General features: G+C 35.5%; 1 protein-coding gene and 1 long non-coding RNA gene across 12 annotated transcripts in view; one reads left to right on the plus strand and one right to left on the minus strand.

The window, feature by feature from the left end:
- LOC106086715 (RNA-binding protein Pasilla) overlaps positions 1-19,639 on the plus strand; it is a 282,488-nt gene that overhangs the window by 207,931 nt on the left and 54,918 nt on the right. Inside the window, exon 1 of one of the 10 annotated variants that reach the window (XM_013251501.2) lies at positions 2,446-2,592. The exons of the other annotated variants lie outside the window; for them this stretch is intronic. Coding sequence (XP_013106955.1) covers positions 2,583-2,592 — 10 coding nt within the window. The 5' untranslated portion in view covers positions 2,446-2,582. Of the gene's footprint in view, positions 1-2,445; positions 2,593-19,639 lie in introns of those variants that run through there. 10 annotated transcript variants of the gene reach the window in all.
- Positions 1,558-2,997, minus strand: LOC106086717 (uncharacterized). Of its 2 annotated transcripts, none has more exons than XR_009396909.1 (2): positions 2,913-2,997; positions 1,558-2,452 (listed from the first exon to the last, which is right to left on the minus strand). It is a non-coding gene; the product is annotated as an uncharacterized LOC106086717 (long non-coding RNA). The 2 variants fall into 2 exon arrangements; XR_001221164.2 differs by lacking the exon at positions 2,913-2,997 and adding an exon at positions 2,825-2,907.

The following is a 19,639-nucleotide window of genomic DNA, read 5'->3' on the forward strand; positions in this document are numbered from 1 at the left end:
TTATCACCAAACTTTAACTCCACATACAACAACAACAGTATTTCAACGAGAAACCAAAGTGAAGAACATAAGCAAAAGCAACAATGAAAAATAAGAATTCATCTCTTACTACAATGAAAAAAGTTAAACTCACCATCATTTGCCTACTACTTAGCAGAAACTCACCACTCGTGCACATTTTATCCAACAAACACACACGTGCTTTGGATAACACAACAACTCATGAATAACAACATCTCAAACTCTCAAGAGTTGATGAGGAAGAATCAGCAATGGAGCAAAAAAAAACAACAACAAGAACACGATTAAAAAATAACATTTGACACACATATGATATGAACTTCGTATTTATCTTCGTATTTGAGGGTTTCGTTGTGTTGGCAATGAATTTATATGTGTATATATGTATGTATGTTTGCATGGTGTTGATGGTGAGAAAAAAAAAGCTTATCTAATGCGTTTTTTCTGAGTAGAATTTTTGGTGAGTTTTAATTTTACTGCTTTGGAATGAATCTTCCTTCTACCCAGCCCCACTATACTACAGTAGTACCACTACAACAGCAATTTAAAGTTATTTAACTATTTGCTCTTTTGGTGGAGACTTTTGAAATGTGTTCGGTGTTCGGCTGTATGCTGTTGTTCACTAGGTCGCTCGTTATTGTTTACGACGAGAGCTGTGCTGCTGCTGCTTCGGCTGAAGTAAAATTTGCCTGAATTTGAGTGCGAGCTTTGGAGCATGTGTGTGTGTGTGTGTGGTTGTATGCAGAGGCTCCACTTGTTTTTCTTATTTATTAACTGCGGAGCTGTGATGTGCTGTTTTAATAGGTTGTTTTGTTATTTAGTTGTTTGCCATATTCAACATAGTGTTCTAAGCTGGTGTTTGAACCCCTGCCATCTCCCCTTCATTATGAGCACATGTAAACAATACACTTGGAAAAATATGAAACTCAAAATATTCACATAAAAAAAAAAACAACTATATATATAATTTTAAGAAAAAAAAAAAACAAGCTAAAGCATGCTAAGTTTTGACGGGTCTAATATTGGGAACCCACCAAATAAATTTAGTTTCAGGGCATAATTTTATTCTACATACCAAACTTCTGTCAAACAAGCAAAAATTAAACTTTCTAGGAACCGATCAAGGATGATCGAAAGACCGATTTACATGGGAGCTATGTCAGGTTATATGCCGATTCCTACCGTACTTGGCACAATTTTTGGAAGTCATAACAGAACACCACAAGCCAAATTTCAGCCAAATCGGACAAAAATTGCGGATTGTAAGGGCTCAAGAAGTAAAGTCGAGAGCTATATCAGGGAACGATGGAAGCTATATCGGGTTATAGATCGTTTCGTACCGTACTTGGCACAGTTGTTGGAAGTCATAACAGAACACCACATGCAAAATTTCAGACAAATCGGACAAAATTGCGGCACGTAAAGGTTCATGAAGCCAAATCGTTAAAAAAAATAAACTCGATTTAATTATGATAAAATAATTTTTCTCCCAGTGTATCAAACACCTTTTTTCAATTATATTGATAATGCTGAACATTTAAATGGTCTATAATACATAGAAGAATTTATTTTTTCTCTTACAATTTGATTATGTGTTGTTATTTTATTTCCTATTCACTCTCATGGTATTGTAGTGTTTTTCTGGGGGAGTTGTTTTTTCCATTCATTGGTTTTAGTTTTTGGACATATGTGTTTGCCCAAGTGTTTGTGGGATGCCTGGTGTCATTTCATCTTTGTGTGAGATAAGGTTCAATACATTTTTTTTTTGGTACCTATATGGCCTGTTATGGATGTTTGTTTCTGTTGTTGTTGGACATTTGTCATTATTAGAGTAAGGTTCAAATTAGTTTTGTTGTTGTAGTTTGCTAGCTTGAGTATGGTTGTTGTTATCAGCTCCAAATATTACCACTTGTGTGTGAGAATGCGTAAATTCATATACGTATGTGTGTGTGTGTGTGTTTGAAGTCTAGTGCTAATTTCAGTTTTGTTGTTATTATTATTATTTTGTTATTATGAGTAGTATATAAAGTTGTTGCTGTTGTTGGAGCTGTCGTCGTCGCAAGTTTGCTCGCTCGCTTGCTGGCTTGCTCTTTGGCTCTTGCTGCTGCTCGTTTGTTCGTATCGTATATTTATTCCTTTTGCCATAGTACTACTCGGCGGCGCGAATGTGTGAGCACCAAACAACCAACCAACCAACCAAACAGCCAGCAGCAGCAGCTTTACACAACATAAGGCTACACTAGCTCCATGTCGGCGGGCCGCTCACTGTTCGTTTGTTTTGTTATTCATTAACTCTTTGCGCTGCTGAGGCTGCTGCTCGTCTGCCTTTCAGTGCGGTTTCGATACGCGTCGACTCTTGTCTTGAAACAGCAAGAAAAAAAATCATAAAAATTTGTCGGTTTTCCAAAGCGCTTGCTAGCTCCGGCGGTCTCTGCGGAATTAAAAATTCCGGAAAATTAAATCGAACACGATAAATATACAATAAAAACACAATCAGTGAAAGAAAATCCAATTTTTTTAAATTCTTTTAACCAAATAACACGGAAAAACTTTTAAGCAAAATGCGGACGTGTAAGTGTTAAAAATTCCCACCATCAAGCGGTCGCTTATAACAAAAAACTTCTAAATTGATTTTTACCAAATACAAAAAGCTAACCAAAAAAGAAGAACAAAAAACCACAAGAAACCCAAAGAAAAAGCTTTACACTTCATGTGTTGCTACCATGAAATGAAATTGTAGAAAAGATTACGTTTTTATGCAAGAATCACGAAAAAAAAATCGTAAAAATAACACTACAATTACCACATCAACATCTGTTTAGAATTTGAAGTGCTCTCTTTTTATTATCGTATGCGTTTTTTTCTCTTTCACTTGCTCTCTCTCCCACTACCTTTGACAATAAGTGTTCACCTACTGCAAGCTGCTGGTCCTTGCCAAGCGATAGAAATAAACGAGTGTTTTCTTCGTCTTCTTCGTGCCTTCTACAAAGGAATATTTAATAATTTGCTAAAACCAAGAGATAACACTGAGAAGTCACCTCACTCCCCCACCTCAAACAAGCAAGAAATTATTTCACACTTCAAGAGGTGAAAACAGGCAAAAAGTTCTTTGGGGTTTCTTTTATCTGTAAATTTTTGATTTTTGCTTTGCGTCTCCCCACTACAACGCAACAACAGCCACATTCGTACATACATACTCTGTTGTGTGACAACACAGCAAGTGGTGGCATAAAAGTGGGAACCTAACCTTGAATTTTTAAAAACGTTGCTGTGTGTTGTTCATGTGTGTGTTTGTGGTAATGATATCGTTCGTTCGTTCGTGGTGGTGAAAACACAAAAGCAAAAACAAAACGATACACTCGCTTGCTCACTTTAGCTTTTTTTTTTTGTTGAATGTAGTAGCTTCCCACCAAGAGCTACCATTTCCCCCCCAAAAAAAACTGGCGCGCACACACGCACACACACACCAAAGCAAACCTACTTCAAAAGTGCTTTCGTGACGTGTGTTGGAATTCTTAATAATTCTTTGCTTTCTTCGCCAACATTTGTCTCATTCTCAACTTTAAATTGGTTGTGTGGTGTATAAGCGAGTGTTTCAGTCTGTGTGAGTGTGTTTGGTAAGAATAGATGACGGTGTTGTTTTTTTTTCTTTCTCAAGATAATTCAATTCAACTCAGTAAAAAACGGTTTTTGCAATGGTGTCTTCTGTGTGGTGTTTTCAAGCAAGTGCTCTCTTTTTCTCTTGCCTCCACTTGGATATCTTTGTGTGTTCTCTTTCTAATGCAAATAGAAGTGTTTGTCGGTTTTTATACATATTTTAATTTGCTATGACATGGCATGAAATTATACAACAACAATTACAACAACAAAAATATAGAAAAAACAATAATTATATAAAAACAAATACCTATAAGAAGTGTTTATACCTTACAATGAGAACTCTCCAAGAAAAGTGTTTGCCATTTGTGTAATTAACATTCATTTAATGGAAATTAAATTTCCTTGGGGTATTTTTTTTTCTCGGTTTAGAAAACGTGATGTACCTATGAAATGTAACACAACAGCAATTATTTTTTTTTTTAGTTTAGCCAAACAATAAAACGGAAGCCGTCATCTTCAAAGAAAATAACACTTGGGCCCTTAATTTAATTTGAACCACAATAACTAATTAAATTCATGATTTGCCTTAAACATTTTGGTACTAAAATAATGGGAAAAACTAATAGTGAGAAACATATGGATTTCCGGATTTAAGACATATAATCGTACATTAAAAAAAACTAAGGGTAAAAGATCAAAGAGTACAAAATAAATGAAAAAAATGAAATAATTTTAAATAAAGCAACACAAAACTAAAATAAAATAAAAATTAAACTATTTGAAATTAAATGTAAAAAAATTAAAATAAAATAAAAAAAATAAAATAAATGTAAAAAATAAAAAAAAATAAATTTAACAAAAATAAAATTTAACCAAAAAATATAAATAAAACTAAAATAATTTTAAATACAATTATATAAAATAAGTCATCATTATTAGAAAATAGAAACTTTAGCTACTAAGGCCATCAGCTAAATAAAAAATAAAATTAAGTAAATTAAATAAAATGGGATAGAAAATTAAAATATCATAGAATAACTAAAATAAAACAATTAAAAACAAGTAAAATGAAATATAACAAAATAAAATGAATTATCATTATTTACTTGTTGTTCCTTCATAACAAGCCAGCATTTTACAAAACACAATAAATCGAAAATAAAGAAAGAAAAAAAAAAAAAATAATAGAAAAGTAAAATGGAATAAAATAAATTAAATAAAATAATAGAGTAAAATAAAATAAATCAAATCAAACTAAATAAAACTAAAAAAAAATAGTAACAAACAAAAAAAAAACCCAAGTCTCTACTTATTTGGATAAAATTAAGCAGACATGATGGGTATTAAAACAATCCGCAACAAATTTCGTACAAATCGATTGAAAACTGTAGTAGCTCCGTTCTTTTAACTGTAAATTGGGCGAGTTATATGTATGGGAGCTATATCTAGATCTGAACAGATTTTTTCCAACATCTCATAGTCCTTGTTCTTGGGCTAAAAAATTGATATTTAGAGAATTTCGTAATGATTGGGTAACAAGAACGATGTCCACCTTGATAACAAAAAAGCGACAGACGGACATTCAATACAGAAAGGATACGCGGATAGAAGGACATAGTTATGCCGAATCAGGAAAAAGTTCTCATTCAAACCCTTAATTTTATCATAGCCACAGTAGTTGCACAGGGTACAGTTTGAAGCTTCTGCCATAAATTCCATATAAATATGTAACAGGCTTTCCATCAGGCACTTGACAACTTTAAATTTAATTTGTGAACGCACTCTTAGACTAATCATCGTATGTCACTGTCAGTGAAACTAACGGTTGCTTCATTGTAAAGTACACGAACGACTAAACGTCTGCAAATCATAAAAATTACTACTGAAATTCGGTGTAGTTGACCGCTATTTAAAGAGCGTTAATCATCTTCAGTGGATAAGCTCATTTTTGGTTCCATGGGTTCGTCAATAAGCAAAATATGTCAGGTGAAAATCCGCATGCTTCACGAATCAATACTTCATGCACAAATAGTAACTGTTTGTTGTGGTTTGCATGCCGGCGGCGTCATTGGGCCATACTTCTTTGTCGACGATAGCAATAGGCAAGTTGCCGTGAATGGACAACGCTACCGCACCATGTTCACTGATTATTTTTGCCCCGAAGTGAAAGATATAAACCTGTGATTTCTACAGGACGGTGACACAAGCCAAGAGTAAGTTTGATGTGCGTGCTATCTCAAGAAGTAATCCAGTCGATTGACCGCCTCGTTCAAGTGATTTGACGCCTATGGATTATTTTCTTTGAGGCTAGATCAAGTCATTGGTTAATGCCAACAAGCCGACGACGCACAGTGGGAGAAAATCGAAAAAAACTAACAAAAAAATATGCCGTGTGAGAACGGGTAGGGATATCTATTTGAAATATGAAATGGTTAGAGCTGAAGTGTAAGCAAGATTGCGTGCAAATTTTCAAGACCCTAGATTATCCGGGCGCCTTTTGGCAGGCTCCTTAATTTCCGATTATCAAAATTCTTCTTTTGCTGGATAGTACTCCGCTTGAGGTGTGCAATATCTTCACTGGTTTTGGAGATATATGAGTTCTAATTTTTATTTGTCGAGCCTCTAGAGGGCGCAATTCTTATCCGATTTGGTTAAAATTTTGTAGAAGGTTTTTCGTTATGACTTCCAATAATTGTGCTAAGTATGGTTCAAATTGGTTCATAACTTGATATAGCTGCCATATAAACCGATCTCCCGATATAAGTTGTTGAGCTCCTATAGGGCGGAATTTTGCATGAAGTGTTTTGTCTTGACTTCCAATAACTATACCAGCTATGCTCGGTTCATAAACTGATCTAGCTTCCATACAAAATGATCTCTCGATTCTACATATTGAGCCTATAGAGGGCGCATTTTTTATCCAATTTGGCTGACATTTCCTATGACCTTCAACATACGTGCCATATATGGTCTGAATTGGTCTATAATTTGATATAGCTCCCATATAAACCGATCTCCCGATATAAGTTGTTGAGCTCCTATAGAGCGCAATTATTATCCAATTGAAATTTTGCACAATGACTTCTACTGTGATCTTCAACTTCCAAACGAAGTATGGTCCAAATCGGTTCATACTCTGATATGCCTCCAATAGCATTATCCATTACCCTTTACCAAAAACTTAAATCGGAAGATCGGTATATATGGCAGCCCCACGTATGTCGTGGGGCCCAACATAACTCCCTGTCCCAAATTTCAGCGAAATCGAATAATAAATGTGGGCGTAATGTGCCTTAGATCTTAAATTGGCAGATCGGTCTATATGGGTATATATCAGGATATAGGCCGTTTTACCCCATCTTTGAATTCAATCTCTGAAAAGTTTTGAGTTCAATATCTCTATTTTTAAAGGCTGTAGCGTGATTTCAACAGACTGACTGACTGACGAACAAATGACATACAATTTAGGGGCCATAAAATATCTTCATCCAAAAAGCCCTCAATGAATTCATCTTAAAAAACTGCCGGAAAAGATAATAAGGGTCCATACATTCATTTTAAATAAACTGTCTAAAAATTATAATTACACTCCACTCCATATGCCTAAAGATTTTTATTTCCCAAACTCAATTCCTTTTGCTGAATGCGACTCACACGCACACCATAATCAGGTTTCTGTGTCTCTCTTACTTTGGTATGACAGCTCAACGGAAATAACCCGGTGCCCTAGAAAAGTCAAGACACATATTGACCACTGTAGCATACCAACAAAAAAAAAGGTCAGGGATTTTACTGCACTTGAAATAACTGGGCTAAGTAGAGCAGTTAACGAAGAGAAAGATAAAAAGTTCAATTAGGGGAGGATTTGACATAGTTAGAATTTTTTTTTTTCTGCGAATTGCAAATAAAATACATAAGTAGTGTAAAAAAAGTAAACATTCTTCTTCTTGAATTAGATAAAATTGTAAAAAAATACAAATCAAAACATTTTCATTTTAATGCAATAAAATGTGTTTAATAAAATCCTTAACATAAAGAAGGTGATATCAAAACAATAGACCTATTGCCTTGCATTATGTTACGAATCACATCTCATTGCAGATGTGTTTGGTTAGGTCTATCGGTAGTGGTACAGTGATAAAATTAATAGTACGTTTACACTGGCAGCTAAAACGTGTTTTATGACACTCTCGTCTTTTATATGCTAAACTAAAACGTGGCATGTTTTACGACAAAAAATCTAACACTTTCGCTTTCAAGCCTTGTATAACGATATAAACCAGATCTCACTGCAGATATACTTGGTTAGGTCTATCGGTAGTGTTTCAGTGCAACAATTTATAGTACGTTTACACTGACCTTTTTTGCGATAAACAATCCAACACCTTCGTTTGCTAATTCATCCCATTTTGTGTAAGCCAAGATTTATAATCGCTAATCCCAATATCAAGATGATATTAAAATGTTGCCCTTGATGCCTACCCCTAGGGCTAAGTCATAGTTGGTATATAACGTTGGTGTTATCTTCTCGTTTTAAATTCAAAAACTTATATGAAGTTGTTTTTCAAATTGATACTCGGTTTTTTTTCTCGTTCATTTCTAGTGTGATATTGAAACTGAAAGGCAAGCAACAAACAAAACAGAAAGAAAAAAGAAAAAAACTGCAAAAATACTATTAATTTTCATTGCTATTGTTACGATTATTTAGACATAACATATTCATATTCACACACATACTCGAACTACTCACATTGACTTAATACTTAAGCCGGTTGTTTGGTTTGGGCTTGATGTCTTTGGTCTGGCCTGGTATGGTCTGGTTTAGTTTTCAATTCAGTTGAGTTGAATTTCATACCAACATTCAATTCGTGCCTGGCTTGAGGGGACATGAAATGCAAAGGCATGTCATGTTGTTATATGTTGGTGTACCCACGAGCTCGGTACCTGAAGAAGAAGTAAGTTTGGGTGTGTGTCATCGCCACTTCTACTCCGTGCTCTTGTGTTTAACAGCAACAACAAGAAGAGCTAAACATTTGCGTGTTTCATTTAACTTTAGCACACGACACAGTGACACGAATTTGTTTCAAACAAATTCACCTATTACACGATGTTTTGGTTATAGCTGCCGCCGCCAAAACGCTACCGCTTCTATTGTGTCTCCAATGTGGGGGTGGTGGCAAGTTGTATGAAATACATATTTGCTTTGCCTTTCAACCTCACAAAGCCGCAACATTGTCGTCATCACCATAGTCAGTTTTACAACATGACGGAGCGTTCAAAAACTTCATAAAAACAATACGGAATGAACGCTAAATGTTTTGCGTGTTTGCCACAATGGGGAAAGACTATGGGGAACAGAGCCAGAGCAAAACTGAAACGAGTTGTAGTTATTTTTAATTTTATCGCATATGATTTAATCACATGGTTATTATGGCGTTTTTTTTTAATAATATTTACAAGTAACAATGACATAAAAAATTACTTAAATTTAATAAAACCGACATTTAATAAAACCATTAAATGACGCATTCTAAATAAAGGCTTATTTCAATTTTAATAAAATCTAAGGCCTTAAATTCATTGTAGTAAAAAAAAAAATGTTTTAATAACTTGTGGTAAATTTCTTAGTTTTTGCTAAGATTTCTTTAAGAAATAGAAGAAAGATTTCTCATACCATATCAATTAATCTTGCAGGATTTTAGTTTTAACTCTATGATACATTATAGGCTCGAATTCTGCGAGCCAAAGTCCTTGTCACCTTTTTAAATTCTTTGGCCATAGTGCAGATGAAAGGAGTTCAATTTGTACAATATTTACCATCGGTGAAAAGGAAATATGACTGTAGTTGCGACAGCGGCCTATAACACCGTTCGACCCAAGCGTACGGGGTTATAGACCGACTTACTAACCTCTGCGCCACGGTGGTCACCACTCACTTGTTAGGGTCATTAGGTAGAGTTAATATTGGCGTTTGTCTAAGAAAATCCTAAGAAATTTTGTCAAAATAACCATGGCGTCCGCTTTTTAACCACAACCAAGGATTTTGGCTTATATGAGGACAAAAAAATAGTGTCCCATTAAAAACCAGACCAGGGTTACTTGGGCAAATTCACCCAATTCTACATCGCTTTTTTCGATGTCTTAAGGGGAACCAACCTTCCCCCTAATCCCATTTGGGTTAGACGCCCCATTCCCCATTCGATGTCTTAAAGGGAACCAACCCTCCCCATTTGGGTTAGGCACCCTATTCCAAAACACTCCTTAAGGATATCTCGACCGATCGGTCCCATATGAGATCCAATTGAGTTATCTGAGAATAAGTAATCAGATATTCAAAGAGAGATCACCACGGCGCAGAGGTTATAATGTCCGCCTATGAACTCCTGGATTCAAATCCCGGCGTGAACATCAAAAAATATTTCAGCGGTGGTTATCCCTTTACCAATGCTGGCTAAATTTGTAAGGTATCGTGTCATGTCAAAATTTCAAAAACTTCGACACCACATGTGGCACGCCGTTGAGACTTGGCATACAAAATGAGGCCCTTTATCGTTGAGCTTAAAACTGTAATCGGATTGCACACATTGATAAGAGAAAAGTATCCCTTGTTCCTAAATGGAATGTCCTGGCCAAATTAGTATTTAGATATTCAAATTTGAAGTCAAGTAACTGGGTGGAGCGCCCCACCCCAACAACCCCTCAAACGGGCAAGAAGACATATCGGCACATCATGGGACACAAATGAAAGGTATTTTTGAGTAGAATTCCAATCTAAAATCTAAATTTGGAGTCAAGAAAACGACCCACCTCAAGAAACGCCCTAAAAGGACGCTCTACTCAAATAAAAGATATTTTAGGAAAGAGTACCAATTTTGTGACTAAATTTTTGGGATGAGCGTACTACCCTAAAATCTACTACAACAGGCGAATAAACCAAACGGACATATATCTAACTCAAGTAAATGGTTCGCCCTATCCCAAAACCCTCTTAAAGGACATTTCAACTGATTCGGACAATATGGGATCGAACTTAAAGTTATTTTTAAATGACTAACGAATCTGATACTCAAATTTACTGTCAAGTAACTGGGGGGAGCGTCCCACTACCAAAACAGGCAAGTAGACCTATTGAGACAGAATTAGACTTAAATGAAAGGTATTTTAGAGTAGAGTGCAAATCTAATATCTAAAAAGTGGTATCCAATCTGATATCTTAATTAGGGATCAAGTTTCTGGGGTGAGAAAAGTAGACGGGATTAGAAATCGAATCTAATATCAAAATTCAAGGCCTAGTTTCAGCTGGACCGCAAACACTAAGAATACCAGTATGGAAGTCTAAAAGTTGGGGCGAACGCCCGATCTCAAAACTCTCCTAAAGGACATCTTGACCGATCGGGGCAATGTGGCATCCAGCAGATAGTTATTTGAAAATAAATAACGAATCTGACATTCAAATTTGCAGTCAATTAACTGGGGGAACGTCCCAACCCAAAACCCCCCCAAAAAAGCAAGTAAATCTAACGAAACAAAGTGGCACTCAATTGAAAGGTATTAAAGAGTAGAGTGCAAATCTCATATATTAATAGTGGTATCCATTCTGATATCTAAATTTGGGATCAAGTTTCTGGGGTGAGCGTCTTATCCTAAAACGGTCAAATAGACCCGTTAGGACAATAAATAGCTCAAATGAAAAGTAAAAGGTTGTAGGAAACCAATTTGATATCAAACTTCAAGGCCTAATATCAGCTGGGTCGCCAACATCAAGAATATGAATTAGGGGGTACAATTTTAAAAGGCCTCAATAATGCCAATAGGCGCTGAGGCACTTGGAAATTTGAATTTTATTATATGTTTATAAAAATTAATAAAAACAAAAAAGCAAAATGATGGGGTATGTCCCATCCAAAACCCCTCCTAAAGGACATCTCGACCGGTCGGGTCAATATGAGATCCAACTAAAATTTACATGGAAATTAATATAAAATCCAATATTCAAATTAGAGTCAAGTAGCTGGGTGGAGCGTTGTAGCCCAAAACTCATCTAACGGGCATATAGACATTTCGGATCAAAATTGGACTCAAAGGAATGGCAAATCTAACATTTAAATTTGGGTTGAGTTTAGGGGAAACTACAGAAACCCCTTAACGGACAATTACATAGGCTAGATCATAAATAACTTAAACGAAAGGTGGTCGGGAGGTGGGTACGATTCTGGTATTTAAATTTGGGGTCAAGTTACTGGGAGAGCGTCCCACCCTTAAACCAAAACGTTTAAATAGACCGATCGGGACAATATGAGACTATAATGTTAGTTTGAGGGGATAGCTCTACCCCAAAACTCCCTAAAGTAACATATCGGCCGTTCAGATCGCTATAAATATTAAACGAAAGTTATTTGGTAGTAGACTAAGAATTTGATATACAAATTTGATATTAAGTTAATAGGGGGAGCGCCCCATCCAAAAACCCCCAAAACGGTAAAGGACCGATTGTGGTAATATGATACTCAAAGGAAATGTATTTAAAAGCATTATGCGAATGTCATATTAACATTTGGGATCAAATTTCGTGGGGAGCGCGCTACCCAAAACGCAAAAAATAGTCAGTTTCGGACAATGGGGAACTCAATCCAAAGTTTAAGTTCTGAAGTGCCATAGAAGGCTGATCGGGATATCGGTCTATCTATGAGCAATATCAGGTTTTAGACCGATTTGGACAATACTAACAATGGCTTTTGGAAATCTTATTATTACTAGTTTTTATACCGTACACCACTATACATTTTCGAAATCTATCGATTTCACTTCTCGAATTAAGAACTGCGACCTCTGGGGTGAGCATGATCCTCATCCATTTTAATAAATTTTTAGTGTGTTCTTAGAGAAACCTTGCAAAGAATTTAACATTGTGGAGGGTATATAAGATTTAGTCTAGCAGGTCTCTACTTGTAAGTATTATTTATATATTTTTTTTTTTTTCATTTAACACCAAGTTTATAGTACTTCATGTCATATGCTTAAGAAGTGTAAGACAGAATGTTATCGCTTACTTTGGTGGCAAATTGGCGAAAGAAATCTTGATTGATGACCACAATAGGATTAAGTGGAAGATTTTGTTTTGGCATAGTGTAGCAGCAATACTCAATTTTCTCAATTGGTTTAGTTTTTTTTTCGCATACTTTATGTTGTTAACTGTTAATAGCCAAATTTGCCAGATAATGCGATAAATGATTGAATTATTGATATATTCATTTGAAGGTTTTGCTAAAAGAGTATTTGCAATGGCTATTTATAAAAAAAACCCAAATTTCATGGTTGCTAACTCGAGTGGTGTACTACAATTGCATGACTATTGAACTTCCCTCTTGAGGCGTGAGTTAATTTTAGAGGAAATTAAATAAACAAAAACATTTTTGAAGTTAAAAAAAAAATTATATATTAAAATTGGATTTTTGAGTGACTTTCACAAAACCTCTGTAAAACCTAAATGAAGCTCTTTTTGCCTATTAGTATACATTGAATGTAGTATAGTCCTAAGACAGAATAAAGGCCTAACCGGTTATGGATACTAACTTAAGATTTTTGTTTTACAACAGCCTAGTTGAATTCGTTGTAAAAGTTTATTTAAATCCCTAATACTTCAGAGAACTGCTTATATGCCTTTGGGCCAGTTATAAGAAACTCAGCCTCTTTTTACATCTTATGGGGCTAAATCTACATATTTACGCCAAATATGGTTAAGAAGGGGTCATGAATAAATGTAGCACCCATATAAATCGAATAAAAATTGTTATGCTAAAAAGAACAATCACCCCGTTTACACTGCTCATTAAATCCGAATTTAAGGCTCTCGTCAGATGAGTTCATAAAGGGAAAATCCGTATTTAAAGACCATTGTAAACGGTGTTTATGTATTAAAATTCCAAATAACATATTGAACAATACTTAGCAGTATACTAAGTTTATTATATAAATTTTACATACCTCAAGTCGCTTTGGAATTTTCTTAAAAATTACCATAAATACTTCCTCTATGTTAGATATGTAGGCCTCTTATGATGTCAAAGCATATTTGAAATTAAAGCAACTTACATAGACCTCACTAATTTGTAGATGTTCACACCTACAGCAATACCAAAAACGCTAAATTACCCAACCATTATTGCCACCATTGTGTCTCTCTCTCTCTCTATCTATTGTCCATAATAATACAAAGCTGTCATTATTGTTTCGAAATAAACCATTGACAGACAGCAAACTAAGAGCAATTCATATTGGCATAAGCAACAAACAAATACTTTGTACTGTCATCGATTGAGATCGACTACTATGACTACTCTAGAAGTCGTCAAGCATATTGAAACAATAGTTTGTGTAAAATTGAAAATTTACAGATCCGCCTTAAGATAAATAGAGAAGAAAAAAAAAAAAAACAAACAAACACACGTAACACAAAGTGTTATAACCGCTGAATCTATGATGGTCTGAATGAATATTATTGACTAGATCCAAGTCTATAAATTGATGTTGCTAGCCATGAGCTCCATATATAGAGATACAGTTTTTCCAATCAACAATGGAATAATAGAACGCAATGACCAGATGTACGATTTGTTAGAATTTGTGTAAGGGTATGGGTATGTATATGAATATGTATATGGAGAAGGAAAATATAACACTCAAAAAAATATATGAGATAAAGGTTGCTTCATTGTAGGAAAAACTTCGATTTTATAAAGTTGATAGCTCTTTGAAGACTTCAAATACGTATTGTGATGCAGCAGGAACGATCAGAGTACATTTTCTAGCTTCTCGAGAAAGTAACCTTGAACATGAAAGTCTCAGATCGAATCCTTCAGCTGACAATCTAGACATTATTTAATAAATCCTACAATTGCTGTGTTTTATTTTAGTTCTATCTAGTGTAAGTTAGATGTTCTGGATAAAATACCAGTCCAAAGTTGTACTGGTAAGTTATCACTATCAGGCAATAACAGATTATAAGAAACGATTAATGATGATTTTCACTATGTAGTCTAAAAATAACACACAGCAAATATCGAAGATGTTTTCCAATCAGACAGTGGCTTGTTTTGGCAGACACCATGAGTGAGACTGTCTATCACAAATCATATTGGCACGTTCTCATCGTCTAATACTCATAAGCAATCATCGGATATGAACCAACATAAATGCGGTTAACCTATAGATTCTTATTCTTCTGGAGTTTCTTGCGTTGATGGATATGAGAATTAGTCGCTCGAAAACTTTCTTTGCTCATGTCTGGATCTATAGCGGCTCAGGCTATTTGTTATGGAGAGGCGTTTTTCCCGGTTCTGGGTGGTTTGGAGGTATGTGTCTCGCGTACAGTGCCTGAGATACATTGATAAGAAGAAATAGTTTGACAGGGTACGCGAAGAAATCCTACACACGGTTATTTCCTTGTCTTGACTTTTTGAGCCGTTCTGGCCATGCCCGTTCGTCTGTATAAATCATGATAATGATCGAACGCGTAAAGCAAGCTGTTTGAAATTTTGCACAGATGCTTCTTGTTGATGTAGGTCATTGAGTATTGCAAATGGGGCATATTGGTTCAGAATTGGATATTGCTTCCATATATACCGATCTCCTTTTTTGACTTTTTTAGTCCTTGGAAGCCGCAGTTGTTACCCGATTTGGCTGAAATTCCGCACGGAAAGTTTTGTTTGGATTTCCAAGAAATCGCGTCAAGTGCGGTCCAAATTGGAAAATAACCGGATCATATAAACAGATCTCCCGAGATGACTAATTGAGCCTCTTGAGCCTCTAGCCTTGTTTGATTGAGCTGAAAGTTTGCACATGGTGTTCCGCAACGACTTCCAACAATCGTACCCAGTACGGTCTGAATTGGTTCATAATCTAACTTACCTCTCATATGAACCTATCGTCCGAGTTGACATCTTGAGCAGCTAGAAACCGCAAATGTTATAGGACTGGTCTGAAATTTTGCACATAGTGCTTCGTTACGAATTCAAACAACCGTGCCATGCATGGTCTTAATGGGTTTATAATTATAATTTTTTGTCTGGTTAGGTAAAAATGTGGATTGTAATAATTTTTACCAGAGTCGATGATGGTGGGCCTCCAAGATTCGGCCCGGCCTAACTTAAGCCTTTTTCACTTATCTTTATTTTTCTCGTTCAGTTTATTTTTCTCTGGGGTATACCAATGGGCAAAATGGACCTTAATGGTGGTTTACCCATTGAACCTGAACGTGGCAAGAGTGCATAAAAAATTTTTTTTTGTCTATGTAAATAAAGGAATAATTTATTGAATAATGAACTTATGCGATTACGTTGAGTATACGTTATACTTTACGTTATGTTGACGTTTATAACGTTTACGTTATTGCGTTACGTACTAAATCAAGTTTTCAATGGGCTTACATTGAGTTTTTTTCACGTTACGTTAGTTTAACGTTTACGTTAGTTTCACGTTTACGTTAGTTTTACGTTTAGGTTAGTTTCATGTTTGTGTTGGTTTTACGTTTATATTAGTTTTACGTTATGTTACACGTTATCAAACGGGCCTGCAACCATGGTTAGATGGCGCGACTGCTTATGCTCTCACGTAGCGTAAATGTAAGATATCGTGTGAAATATTTTGTTTTCGTTTATGAATACACATGTAAACCGTATCCGGAACGTATATTTCAGTAAAAACAATATTCTGCGTTCCATTTTCGTGTTATTGTTAATTATAATGAATTTTATGGAATTAAACTATACGATTATATCACGAAATCAATTCGTACATTGAAACATTGTTATCGTTCTGTTACACGTTACGTTTATGTAACATTTACGTTTAAGTTACGTTGCATTTACATTTATGTTACGTTACATTTACGTTTCAGTTACTTTACATTTATGTCTAAGTTACGTTACATTTACGTTAACGTAACATTAGTTTACGTTTCCGTATAATTTTTATGGGATCCACATATTAACATCTCCTTAACGGATTCGTATCCATTTGTGTACAACTGTATGCTATTTCTAATTGCCTTACATTTCGATCCCATATTTTTACGATCGGTCTTTATGTCCATTTGAATGTTTTTTTCTAGGGAAGGTTCAGTATACACTAAACAACGTCTATACTGGCAATACAAGCACTCTATTAATTGGGCTACCAGGGTGCCTTAGTTTAGCATAACTACCGCTGAAAGAATGTTTCTTGTGTTCATACTAATACTCTGCGGTATGGTGGCCTCCAGTTACCTTAGTTTTACATAACGTTTATGTTGCATTAATTTTTGCTTTTACGTTGAGTTAACGTTACGTTACATTAGTTTTACGTGGCATTTGTGTAACTTACAACTTCACTTTAAGGTATCGTTCAAAAATACCAGTTTGAGTTTACCTTGATTTTATGATTACATTCACGTTACGCTACGCATTTACGTTAAGCTTACACTACGTTTGTGTTCAGCGAACGCTAAATGACGCATAAGCTTAACTTGAACCACGACATAGGAAGACCTCTACTTCATGTTTTTACTCTACCCAACTCTCTGCATTTTTTTCTTTGAGTGTTAGCGTCATAGGCCAACCTAGCTAATAAATCATATAAGAAAAATAAAAAAAAACACAAATTGAACAATTTATTCAAAAATAACCTGTTGCAAATTTGAGAAAAAAAGAACCGAGGAAAAAATAATCTTTTCTTAGAAATACAAAACACCAGCCAAGAAGATGATAATGATGAGCTTTATTAATTAACACAACACGTTAGCCAAGATTAGCACAAAACGTGAAAGAGTTGAGTGAGCGGACAAGTGAGCACACTCTACTCTTTGTATATGCCAGCTTAGGTTGATGCTGCTAAATAGGTGTCGTGCATTTCAAAAAAACTAATACAACGACACTATAGAAACGCCAAGCCAAATCAATGACATAAATCTAATTAACAGACAAATGGACAAAACGTCAGACCAAACAACGGACACAACAGGTTTTTTATGTAAATTTGCTAAAAATTCAAATAGATTCCAATTCCAATGCGGAGATGTACACTTGTTTTAGAGTTTTAACGATTTTTTTTTCTACTTCAACCATAGTCGTCGTTGCTGTCATTCAAAAAAATGGCTGTTTTGTTGCTTGCTTCTTCTGCTTCGTCAAACTCGATAATTTATTTATATTTAAGATATTGCGTAATATATTTGTCCATTGGAACGTTTTTTTTTTTCTTGGGTGTGTAGAGGTGAGGAGGTGCTAAAAGGAAGTTCAAGTTTGCTTCGTTTCCTTGGGACCTTTTGATTTTGAAAGTGTCACAATCACACAGTCACTTTTACTATGCTGGTGGTTAGATAGCGATTAAGTGATTAGTCTTTTATTATTCTTTGTAGTAGCCTGTGAACCATAAAACCGAGATCGATCCATTGAATTTGGGGAAGCTAAGGAAGTCCATATATATTGATTTTTATCTATCATGAATCTGTCTTTTATGGTTGCTGTTCATGGAAAACCTTGAATGTTTGCTTTTTTTTTTTTTGTTATAACAACAAGAATTCAATGTCAATATATGTAAATTGAAAACATTGACACAGTGGTTAATTTTTGCCATGGATAAATGGATGGATGGTTGGTTGGATGCTCCAGATATGTTTTTGTTTTCGGCTTTTTTTGTTTGTATTTTTGGCATATAATCAAAGATTGTCTTTAATGCTGGTTTATGCCTCAAATTGGACTTGGCCCAATGGCAATGAAATGTTGCTGAGGGCTATAGGGCTTAGGGAATCTCTTATAAAAATTAACATTTTCATTAGCATGATGGATGGTATTGTCGTTTGGTCATACATGGAAATAAATGCAAGCAAATTTAGTCTCAACTATGGATTGAAAGTGCTTAAGGAGAAAAAAAAGGGGATTCAGAGCGGGCCGAAGGGGAGCTAAGCGGAAGCGGTGTGGCCGCAACGGGATTTAGATTGAAAAACATTGCGCTCCGAACTGTGAGAATTCCGCTTCCATTCCGGCGAAAACTATTCCAATTCGCTCCGAAACGATGGGTAAAAATCAAAGGTTCTTCTTTTTCTCACCGTTAAAATGTACTCAATGAAGAGCAATATTTCCATATCAAAAACATCGTCTGCTAATTTAGTGACCATACTCTCAGTCATTTAACTTGGTCAGTCTTCCAAGTGCTGTACAATCTTTTTTTTGTCCACATAAATGGCAAGAGGCGCCAAAATCGTATAGTTGATTTTGGCGACCAACTCAATGGGCCATTTCGGGAGACAAACTGCTCGCTTTAAACCACACCCAGATGTAGTTTTTTCTGCAATTTCAAAGATTTGCAGTGGTTAATCGTTTATGACTTTCTCCATGATAAAATGGCAGAGTATACTGAACACAATTCACTTTCAAAAGTGACATTTGGGTACAATTGCAAATAGCCAATTTTGCCCCTGAACATTCCACCAAAGAACAGGGTAAACTTCCCACATATCAATGAGTGCAGTCCGATTCAAGTTTTAAGCTCAATGATAAGGGCCTCCTTTTTATAGCCGAGTCCGAAAGGCGTGCCGTAGTGCGACACCTCTTTGGAGAGAAGTTTTACATAGCATAGTAACTCAAAAATGTTGCCAACATTAGGAGGGGAAAACCACCGCTGAAAATTTTTTTCTGATGTCGGACATGTTAATCTACGGTGGCCCCCTTATTTGGGTACAATTATCAACCGGTACTGCCACCCCGAAAAACTTAACTCATTTGAAGTCGTCACTCGTTTGTGACTTTGTCCATGATAAAATGGTAGAGTATACTGAACACAATCCACTTTCAAATATGAAGTTTTGAGGCGATTATCAACCACTACTGCCACCCCAAAAAACTCAACTCATAGGAAAAAACCCTTTAGACGGATTTCCAGATTTGACAACTTTTTTTCGAAATTTTTTACCCGATTTCGATGAAATTTGGAATAGTGAGTCGTATTGGACCATTTGACACCCCTTCTTACTAAAGTCCAGAGCGTA

The sequence above is a fragment of the Stomoxys calcitrans genome, chromosome 2 (genome assembly GCF_963082655.1).
Source record: "Stomoxys calcitrans chromosome 2, idStoCalc2.1, whole genome shotgun sequence".
NCBI lineage: Eukaryota > Metazoa > Arthropoda > Insecta > Diptera > Muscidae > Stomoxys > Stomoxys calcitrans.